An 11181-nucleotide genomic window follows, 5' to 3' on the forward strand; every position below is an offset into this window, starting at 1 on the left:
GTTCAGCAGTGTGGCTGAGCTGCTGCAGGGTCACTGTGGGCAGCTGCCTGCCCTAGAGAGGGTGATGCTGGCTGTGCAGGAGAGCTACAGCAGAAATGGAGGAATATGGACTGTAAGACTTGCCCTGTCCTAGCCCCCAGTGTTCATGCAGAGAGACAAAATTGAAATTGATCCTCTTCCTCCACAAAGAAAAAGCAGTTATCAGTGGTATCCATATTTATTTATTTTTCCTCTCAGAATATGTGGTGCAGTTGATCCCCAGAAGCTTCTCAAGGGCAATTAAAGCAAGTCATACTGTGGGAGCATTTGTTATGCTGAATCTTGTATTTTTCTTTCTACCCAGCTGAGTCAGAGCAGCTGCTTAGCAAAGGTTCTGAAGAGCTTTCAGAAGCAGTTAGAAAGAGAAGCAGGAAAGCCTGAGGCAAGAAAACGTGCCTTTATTCTGAAGTCCCTCAAAATGCCTTCAGAGTACTATTTGTTTGTGGAAGAATTTTGCAAGAGCCCTGGCATCACTTGGGTTATGAAACTGGTAAGTGTGTGCTCTTCCAGGGAAAGTGAGAGATGAATGGGTGCCTTCGTTCTTCAGAGGGAGAGGAAAATATGCAGGAAACCCACAGGAAGAATTGGGCAGAGCAAGGTAACATGGAGCAGTGCTCCTGGCCAGGTTTCTGATCAACATGTACCTCCAAAACACTGCTTCTTGTGTAAGAGTTTATTTCAGCAGCCAAAAGTCAGCTCAGTTTATTTGTAGAACCAAAGTTACCTCAGTGGTGAAGGTATAAAGTGCAGAGCTCTGTGTGGAGGAACATACTGCTCCCAGGGGTTCTGACTGTGGGGTTCTGGCTGAGTTCATGCTCTGGAATTTTTCAGTTCAGCTGCAGGTGTGCAAGAAGGTGAAGGTATGTGCAGGACAGGTGGCTAATTTGGCTCCTGGTTAACGAGCATTAGGGCAGCCCCCAAAGATGGAGTTGTGAAAACATCTGTTTGGATTTAGAGAAATCCCACTGTGTTAGATGTCAAGTCTGGTGTAAACTTACTGGGTGGAATTCCATCCTGAGACTGTGAAGAGATTACAGGAGGCTCCGTTACCACAGAAGCCCAGAATGATTTGGTTTGGGTTGGAGGGGATCTTAAAGGTCATCTCATTCTACCCCACTGCCATGGGCAGAAACAGCTTCCACTAGACCAGGTTGTTCAAAGCCCAGCCCAGTCTGGCCTTGAACGCTTCCAGGAAGGAATATCTATTACCAGTCTGGGGTGGATTTGGTTGGCATGAACTTCTCTCTGCCCTGCATGTAGAGAAAGGCAGGTTTATGCTCTGAGTCATGTTTATCCCCCCAAACCTGGAGCTGTGCTGAACACCACAGCTTCCACTTCAGTCACTGATCTGGGGATTGAGGAAAAATTTTGTTTCCCATAGAAATTCTGACAATATAATGTGACACTGAGAAATGCCTTGCCTGTGCTAGAGGATTCAAGCCATTTAACATCCTAAGTGTTGTGTGGTGTATAATTAAAAACACACCCCTGCGAGTGAGCAGTCCCTCTGTTTTGTGCAGCAGGTCTGGTGAGGAGGCTGGGACAGGAGGATTTGTCTTACCCTCGTGAGAAGTGACTGGGAGGTAATTATGCAAACTAACTCGTGAATTACAACCAGGAGGATAGCAGCTAGTGATTATCTAACTCTACAAATGGGAAGTGTTAATTGGCAACAAAACCCTTATATTAAGCTGATTTTCTGCCCCACAACCTCAATTAACATGGTAAATAACCAGAACACAGTAAATAAGGATATGTGAAAAGCCTGTGATTACTGAAATTATACCAACAACTTAAATAGATTGTGGCTGACCTCAAAACTTGCAGGCAAGTAAAAATAAACTCCATGTTGCTCCTTCTGTTGGTCTGTGCTCTGGAGCAGCCCCGTGTTGTGACATCCTGGGTTGCCCATTCCCACACTCAAGAGGCAGCGGTAGGTCAGGATGTGCCCAGTGCCACATCCTGGGGCTGGAGGGAGCTGGACCTGGGCAGCAGTGTGGGAGCTGTTCTCCTTGGGTGCCTTATCTGGGCCACTCCTCACCCTCTTCTATGCAATGTGCAGCCTAGGCTGATTTCAGAATTTTTCTGCTCATTTGCCATAGTTCCCCAACACCTTTTTTGTCTTTCCTGTTTAATTAAGTTCTTCTGTAACATACACAAATTTAAAATGGGACTTAAAATTCCCAACAACATATGTTGCGTTACGTGTATTTCTGGAAGCGTGTGACAGAGTTTGTTTATTTGGTGCTGTGGGAGTTCCCCATAGGCTGCCTGCTCAGCCTTTCCTCCAGGAATCCTCCAAACACAAACATGAGGGGGTTTTTGTTGAATCTCCCTGCCCCCATAACCTTAAATAAACATGCTTGCACACGAGCAGCTGATGAATCAGGTTATGCAGGTCTTCTGCAGTGAAGTTCTGGAAAACTGCAGGAAATGCTAACTAAAAGCCACTAAGTCTGCTCTCCCATCTGTAGGTTGGCAAGTCACAAGGTGGGGAATGTTCCTGAAAACTGAAATGCATAATTGATTGAAGAAGGTGAGAATGACTGTCTTTTCTTTGGGAATATCCAACAGGCATTTTGTTCTTTTGCTCTTTTTTCATCCTCTCCTTCTGCCAGTGCTTGGTCTGTTCTCCCATGCCACCCTCCTGCAATATTCCTTCACCATTCTCCAGGGCAACAATAAAGGTTTTTACAATGGATTTTCCCAAATGGATGGATACTTACTTTGGGATCTGATTTTTTGCACTTTGTGTGCATATTTATACATAAACTTCCAATCCCAGGTACATCTAACACTGGGCAGCAACTGGATTTTATTATCATATATATATATAATATACACATGTTTTATAATGTTTTTATACTATACATTCTTTGGGTGATCCTGCACAGGGCCAGGAGCTGGACTTAGATCCTTGTAGGTCCCTTTCAACTCAGGATTTTCCAAGATTCCTGCAGGGTAAGAAAAGGACTGTGCAGTTCTACTGCTTGGTATTAGATGCATCAGATGAACCTTGTCACTTCCAACTCCTGCAAACACCTACAGGACTCGCCTGGCCCATCGCTGCTGCAGTCACCCTGTCTCTCTCCAGTCCTTTTTCATTGGAAAACTGGTGTCATCAGATCACTGGAAATGTCAGTTTGACAAATCAGCTCAGAACAAAGCTGAAATGTCACTCCTGGTTTTACTGTTAGTGGTTGAATTTTGGCAGCCTTTCTTCTTCCTTGGGTTCACAGAATGTAAGGACAGAGTGATTCACGGGAGAGAACTATTTGATTTTCAACGTGTCACACTTGCTGCTGTATTGAGTTTGATAGCTTTCATTTGATTAACACATCTTCCCAAAAGTTATGCCACCTCAATTTGATGGTTTAGGAGACAGAAAAATCCATCAGTTCTCTCTGTGAAAGTTCAGCAGAGTTCACTAAATGATCAAAAGCCTTTCCAGACTGCCAGGTGCAGAGTACCCTACCCCTGGGGGAGGGTGTGCCAAGGTTTGCAGCCATGGTGATGTGAAGATCTTGTTCCAAGCCCCCTGCCATGGGCAGGGACATCTTCCACTGGAGCAGGTTGCTCCAAACCCCATCCAACCTGGCCTTGAGCACTTCCAGGGATGGGTGTTAGCACCCACCTTTGAGTGGTAACTGAGGGTCTTGTTAATAGATCCTTTGGGGTGAATTAGAGTGAAACAACACTGAATGACCAATGTACATATATGAGGCAGGTTTGTTTTAAAACAAAAGGAAGCATACAGCTGTTTTGACTATTTTCTATAAAAATAAAAACGTGAAAACATAAGAGAAAGAAAAAAAGAAGGAATAATAAAAGATAGGGGAGAGGAAAAATATCACTACCCAGGTATCCAGTGATGAGATTTGATCAGTGCAGTTTCACTGTTTGTGGTCTGCATGACGGTCACAGTCTTCACCAATTAGGAGCCCACACACAACAAAGACTTCCATGGGTTAAATGCATTCAGTTTTAGGGGAAAGGCCTTAATACCTCCCTTGGGTGGGAGTTTACACTGTCACATGCAGCTGTGCCTTATAGGGAGGGAGGAAATTGTCAAGACAACAAATATTAACCCACCTCTGCAGGATCTGCTTCTTATCTGCCTTTTCCCTTATCTGATGCAGTAACACTTTGTCGAAGTGGGTTATCTGGGAAACAGCAGATGCAGGGCTCAATCAATTTATCTAAGCAAACTGTTTTTTCCTAAGGAGGTGGTCACAGCTTCTCTGGGTAACTTGTGCCAGTAACTCACCTTAAGGTACAGAACTAGCTCAGGGCAGTTGTTCTTTCCTTTTCCATTACTTTGTTGATTACTTCTGATTTTTACTACTTTTTGTCAGATAGCACCATGCAGTGTTGGATTTCAGCTCAGGTGGCTGAAAACTGGGAAAATAGTTAGGGACAGACAGGGAAAATAATTAATTGTCACTGGGGCACAGAGGACTGTCAAAGTGAGAATTGCATATTTGCTTGTTCAGTGTCTGTTTGTTTTGGATCTTTATCTCTATTTCAGCCCAGATGTTCCTCTCACAAACGTGGCAGCACAAAACCTGCACCTGACTTCTCCTGGCCAGGGAGGGGACATGCTGCCTGCAGGCTATTCCCTGCTGCTGGCTGTGGGATCTCTGGCAGGTGCAGGTGAGCTGACCTCGCCCTGGCAGCTGCCACGTGTGCTGCAGCCACTTCACTGTGCTGCCTCTTCTCCTGCCACACAGCCAGGTGATTTCCTTGGTAGCAGCTTTAGGCGTGAGGCTGGGCCAGCCTTCTGCTTTAATGTCACTTTGTGCATCTATAATGTGGGTCTTTTTCACTTTAAACTCAGTAATGTTCTGGTTAGTGCACTCCTGAGAGGTAGATGTAGCTTAGCCCTTCGCTTCTGAGGCCTCAGAGGGACAGCAAGGCTGGCATTGCTGTGCACAGCTGTCACTGTTAAGCTGCCTCTCTCAAGAGGTGGCAGCTGAGGAAGAGAGAGAGGGAGGATGGAAGGAGAAAAATAGGTTGTCAGATTCCTCATGAATCTGAGAATGGTGTTTGAGCATAATGGAGGATGGTGTTGAACATCCCATTTTAAGGACTGCTCCCTTCTATAAATCTGTCTTGTCAGTAGATGAAGGAGAGTTTTTGCAGTGCCCTGATAGCAGAGAGGATGCCAATTGCTGCTGGGGAACTTCTGATGGAGACCTGGGGACTGTTTTCTCCTGTAGGTGCATAGCAGTTAACCCTGGAGAATTTAGCTGCTGAATGTGGCTGGTGGCCCCAGCCTTCTGGTCTCTGGCCTTTCACTCAGAATTCTTGCTGGGCTGTGGAGATTGTGATTGAAAATAAATCACATGGACTAAATGTGTGCTCATGTGTTGGGAATGACTTTGTGTAATTGTTTGGACGTCTCAGGGCTGCAAGCGGGTGATCAGACTTGGTGCTCAACTCCCAAGTGTGGGGCAGGGCCAGTGGAGGTTCTCATTGTGGATATGGACAAGCACTTTCATCCAGTGTTCAGACGGCGATTAGCAGTGACAAATGCTACTTTGAGCTCCTGGGCTGTGATATCCCAACCCATCAGGATCTGAAGCCCTCAATGTGTTCTTGAGCAGACAAGGGACTATAGTGTCAGGTCACCCCTGGTACAGGGGTGTCTCGTGATGCTTTCACATCTTGGAGGTAGGGGTTTGCAGGCTGAGTGAGCTGGTGTGGTGCAGCAAGTGAGATCTACAGCTGTGTGAACTGGTTACATGAAGAAGCTGCCACCTGGAATGATATAGCTGCTTTTAACCAGAGTATCAGACTTCAGCTGGGTGCAGCACCATATAACTGTCTGATCTCTAGCCCTGTTGTGAAACCCTGCCAACTTGGCTATTTCTGGAAGATGTTCCCCTCCAAGTACCAGCAAATCACAAGTATCAGAGCACTTGCCAGAGATGGAGGGTTATGATCATCTCTCCTGCTTATGTGTCCCACAGCAGTGCCCCATCAGCCCTGATAAACTTCCCCCCAGAGTGGTTTGGCTGCCAGCAATGAGCATCACCAGGTCCATGGTGCACTGACTGAGATGCAGGCCAGGAACTGCGAGTACTTAACAACAAAAAGCCCTTTTAAAACAGAAATTGACTCTGTTGGTTTTGTTTGTTTTTTAACACAGGTTTTCTCCCTGGTTAAGTGAAAAATATTTATCATGAAATTCAGCTGAAATTCTCTGAAATTTATCTGCTACATTCGCAACCCAAGTATTGCAACAGCAGGAACCCGAGAACGCAACTGATTTGTCATTACAAGAGTTGAGAGAAGCAGAAACAGCAAATAGCACTACAAAAATGACAAGCAAAAATATGATTATTATTCTTTCAGTCTTAGTCATGTAAAGAGCAAGCAGAAGCATAGGTAAGGCAATTTCCCTTAGAGGTGACTTATGTTGATGGTGTTCTCCTATGAAATGTCTCTAATTTAACTCTTCCTTCTAACAAGATGTGGTCACTGGTATTACTTGTTACAGCACTGTGTCCTGTCAGCTTCAGCCCAGTATTTCACATGGTGCCACTGGGGACAGTTTTATTTCAAATGAACAAATAAATTAAGCTCATTTCTGGTCTGGGATAGCTCTAATGTGCACAATCTACTATGTTCACAGCCTCAAACAAAATTACTGCTAAGGCAGCCTGCAGGTAAAGGGCTAAAGTTACTTCAGTTAGTCAGGAAAGAAATTAATTGGAATGAAAGTCCTTGATCACATCATCACAGTGCTGCTGGGTTCTCAGAGAGATATCTGAACACTCTGCTGGGAACCTGCTCCCTGCAGACACCCACATCTGCAATTAAAAAGGGTTAATGCTCATTCTGTGAATCTTCCTCAGCACTTATTGCTTCAGCATGACTTTTTTTTTTCACTTTTCTTTCTGGAAGCCAAAGGGATTTTTTTTTCTTTAGTATCATCAAGAACAGGAATAGAAACTTTGCAGCAAGCTCAGAATGTTCTTTGGCTCAGCACATGGGAAAGAGATTTAGGGTTGGATTTCCTATTGCTTCACACTCACTCCTGCCTGCTAGCAGGGTAATGATTTTGTGGGCAGGCATTTTTCTTAATGAGCCATTGGCAAAACTGCCTGTTTCTCCCTAATTTACTGTTATATCTCCTCAGCTGGGTTCTGGAGGTAAACACTTCAGCTTCCCTCACTGCCAGCTGCCAGTGAGGCTCTGAACTCGAGTTCATCTTCTGAGAGACTCACTTTGCATTGTGAACAGGGAGAGCAGGGGGGTGAAGATGTTTATCACTTTCTGAGGGGTTTTATTACACTGTTTGGGATGGATGGTCTGGTTTCATGATTTTCTTGGCAACTGATCATAATCCTCTAACCTTCATTGTGATTAAATGACAAATATCCAGAAGCAGAGCAAAGCAAAGAAGCAAGTTGCCCCTTCAGAGTGGGAAAACAAGGCAGCATGGGGCTGCCAAGGGACTGGAGCCCGTGTTGGATCCAGGACTTGCACAAGAGCTCTCTGTCAGAGGTCCTTGTGCACTGTGCCTCCCACTCGTGCTGCTGCTGGAGCACTCTGTTCCCAGCAGCTGGTCCTGCAGCATTTTGTCATTCACTACACAACCTTAAATATTAATAGCAGAGAGATGTCCCCTGCTTTCAGCTGTTCAGCTGTGTCCCTGCTTGTCTGGGAGCTGATTCCTGCATGCAGCTGGGGTATTGTCATTGCTCAGGTACTTCAGTCCATCAGTTTGATGCCATAGGCTGACAGGGAAGGAGCAGCATGGTGGAGGCTTTGACCTGGGCTGGAATGACAGGCCTATCAGCAGAGGGGGAGATCTGGGTGTTCTGTGAATGAGAACATCATGGCAAGCTCACATTTAGGTGCAGAATTCATCCCAGCAGGTGTCCTGCTGGGTCCTGAAGCTGTTGGCACAGGAGGAGAATGCACATCTTCACTGGGGAACAAGAATGGGTGTGTGAGCTCTTATGGAATTAGGAGACCAAAAGGACCAAATGTTTTCCAAAAATGACTCTGCAGTCACTGTGGTGACTGTTTATTGGGCACTGTCCTGAAGCTAGTTGTGTATTTCACTGGTGGGAAGCAGTATCGGATTCTCCATACTTGGAGAAGCTGACACACATTGTACCTTTTGCCATGCACAGCTCAGTGTGTTCAGCATCATCTCTGGCTGTGGATTCTAACTAACAACACATGAGCAGAGCTTCACCTGAAAGTGAAACATCACCTCACCTCTACAGGCAGGAACAGGAAGGTGCTGTGTAACCTGTCTGTTAATGCTTTCATTGTGGCTGCTGTGTCCTAGGAAGAAACAAATGAAGCATCTTCTCAGGAATCTGGCTGCACAGCAGAGAGTGTGGTGGGAGACACCCTCATGGATGAAGTTCACTCTCCCCTTGTGTCAGGCAGCAGCAGCTCCCACTTCTCTCTGGACACCACAGGCTCAGCACAAGGCAGTGGCTACCTTGCTTCTGAGAGTTCCCCAATTTGGAAGCTGCAGTGGGTTGGAATGAGATATTTTAGCTGACACAGGGATGCTTGACTGCTCAGCTGGCCCTCTGCACTGCAGAGCTTAGTTCTGCTCCATGTAAGAAAGCAAAGGGGCTAAACACGTTCTGCACAGCAAAACAAAGCTTTTAGGGCAGGCAAGCACCTGATCCTCCTCCTGCTACTACTATGGAAACATGTCAGAGCAGAAAACCTGTTGCCATGAGACTGTAAAAATAACCCTGCCATCACATTATGGAGACACGGACTGGCTGCACCACATGGCTTATGTAAGAGCAGCTCCTGCACTGGGATGTGGCACTGTGAGCTGCCTCCTGCTCCCAGGAGACAGGCAGCCTTCTGAAAAAGCTGCAGGCAAGACAGTTTGGGTAGTAAATCTGTTATTTTTAGTCTGTGTGTCTGGAATATCAGCCTGAAGTGGACAGAGACACGTTTAGGGTATGTAGTGTCAGGAGCAGAATTTTAAAACTAGGACCAAGCAATGGTAGTTGGGTTTTTTGGTTTAAAGAAATCACACCTTGGTTTTAAGGGGTCAGATAAAGGGTATTTTTTTGAACTCTGTGTAATCTGAAGTGTGTTTAGAACTGGCCAGGGCAGGAGAAGGCCTTGCTGAGTTGGAAGGTGGTCAGGGAGCCAGGGAAATGGTGATGCTGTGTTTGATGTTGTCATGGCTGGGAAAAAGGAGAGAGCAAGGGACCAGGCCCAGCAGCCAGGCCCAGCTCTGTTGCTCATGCAAGATTTGGCAGAAGAGGTGAGCAACCTCAGAGCTGGAGAGAGGACAACAGCCATGTTTACAGTTCTGAAACTTCATCCAGAAATATCTCTACAGAAGTTCAAAAAATTAAGGGCTTGGCTGGACACAGACACTTCCCTGTATGCAGAAAAAAGTCCAAACTCACTGTAGTCATGTACTAATTATCATTAATTTTTTTAAAAACTTATGCTCTTGACCAGGTTAAGCATTTGGGGGGGGGCACATTCAGAGAGGGGAGTGCAGAAAACAGCAAATTTTAAAACCTTTGCAGAAACTACTACTGGTTACATCAATTGTCCTTTTACTACAAGAGAAACTCAGTGACTATTCCTGCTCAGCTCTCCTCAGGCTGCTTTTTAAAATATACCCAAGTTTTATCTCTTCATCCAGTCCTGAAAGCCTCATTTCTGTCGTCTCCTGCCTTCCAACAGTGGAACATGTTTTCCCAGCAAGACTACAACGATGCTGCCTCCTCCTGCTCCTCCCTACACATCCTTAGAGATTCCTGACATGCCTCAGATGTACAGCTTTGCTTTGTTTGAATGCACAACTCCTCCTCTGTGCTTCAGGCATGTGGAGGATTCCCAACCCCTCCTACTCCTGTTCCCAACGTGACAAAGGAGCAGCTCTGAAGCCAAACACCAGAAGAGTTCACATAAACCCCCAACAAGGAACATACACATGGAGTCAGGAATGTCCCACTGCTGTGATTTTAATGATCCCAGTTCCAACCCAGCTGGGGACTTTTGTCCAGCACTGTGTCGAGGTCCAGCACAGAGCAGGAAAGAGTTTGTGGTCCAGAGAAACTGCAGAGTTGTAGCTGAGGAGCCAAACCATTCCCAGGGCCCTCACCTGGGTGGGCTCTGGACACACCAAGGTCCTGCAAGTCCCAAGGGCTGTGGCTACTGAAACATGAGCCCCCAGTGACAGCCAAGCACGCTGTGACAATGGCACGGCCACCTCAGCCCTCCAGGATGCGGTTGATGAGCTTCATCTCCTCAGCAGACATGGGGTTCAGGTTAAACCCCTTCAGCTCAGGTTTACCTGAGGAAAACACATGGAAAACATCAGGATTTTGTCACCAGAGAAGTGAAGCAGCTCGTGGTAAACTCGAGAGGGGCTGTGGGGAGAGCAGGGACAGCCCTGGGAGCTGAACTGGGGTCACCCCAGCACAGGGTCAGAGGGGGTTCAGGGTGCTGGTGGGTGACAGCCCCACAGAGAGCCAGACAAGGCTGCTGGGGCAGGGAGGGAACTGCAAAACCAGTGGGAAAGAGGCTGCAGGAACACATGGAACTGAGGAATCTCCTGATCCACGAGTCTGCTCCCAGGCAGTTCCAGTGGGAGAGTTTACCTTGAGCTTCGTAGAGCCGGTTGACCTTCACCCGCAGCTCTTTCCGGAGGTTGTTTATCTCCTCATCCAGCTCTTCCTGGTCTGGGATAAGAGGTGGGAGTGAGGAGGACTGTGGTGGGCTCTGGGATGAAGGCTCAACTCCCCATGGGACGCAGCACAGGCACAGGGGGGTCCCACCCTGCCTCCACCACCCCCGGGGCCGAGCAGGTTCCACATGTGCTTCCCAGGGCCAGAATCAGCCTCTCGGGAGGCTCTGGGCACCTCAAAGCCCATCCCCGGGCAGAAATCCGTTAATTGAGCCAACATCTTGTTAATTATGGCGCTTATTAAAACACTTATAGCTACACGGAGCCCTCGCGGTGACCTCACCCTGCCGCAGCATCTCCCGGGTCTTCGCCTTCGGCAGCTCGATGAACATACCCCCGAAGCACACCATGGCCTTCTCTGGGAGACAGGGGAAACGGAGGGGAACGGAAAAGAACGGAAAGGAACGGAAAGGAACCGGCTGTCAGCGGAGCCGCTCCGC

At 47.0% G+C, this 11181-nt stretch overlaps 1 protein-coding gene across 1 annotated transcript; it reads right to left on the reverse strand.

The window, feature by feature from the left end:
- Nucleotides 1–9998: 9998 nt before the first annotated feature.
- On the reverse strand, nucleotides 9999–11145 carry PDRG1 (p53 and DNA damage regulated 1). The gene is made up of 3 exons (XM_031058017.1): nucleotides 11025–11145; nucleotides 10656–10736; nucleotides 9999–10348 (listed from the first exon to the last, which is right to left on the reverse strand). The coding sequence occupies exons 1-3, from the start codon at nucleotides 11089–11091 to the stop codon at nucleotides 10266–10268; spliced, it is 231 nt and encodes a 76-aa protein (XP_030913877.1). The 5' UTR covers nucleotides 11092–11145; the 3' UTR covers nucleotides 9999–10265.
- Nucleotides 11146–11181: the final 36 nt, after the last annotated feature.

This window comes from Geospiza fortis, unplaced genomic scaffold (assembly GCF_000277835.1).
Source record: "Geospiza fortis unplaced genomic scaffold, GeoFor_1.0 scaffold188, whole genome shotgun sequence".
Classification (NCBI taxonomy): domain Eukaryota; kingdom Metazoa; phylum Chordata; class Aves; order Passeriformes; family Thraupidae; genus Geospiza; species Geospiza fortis.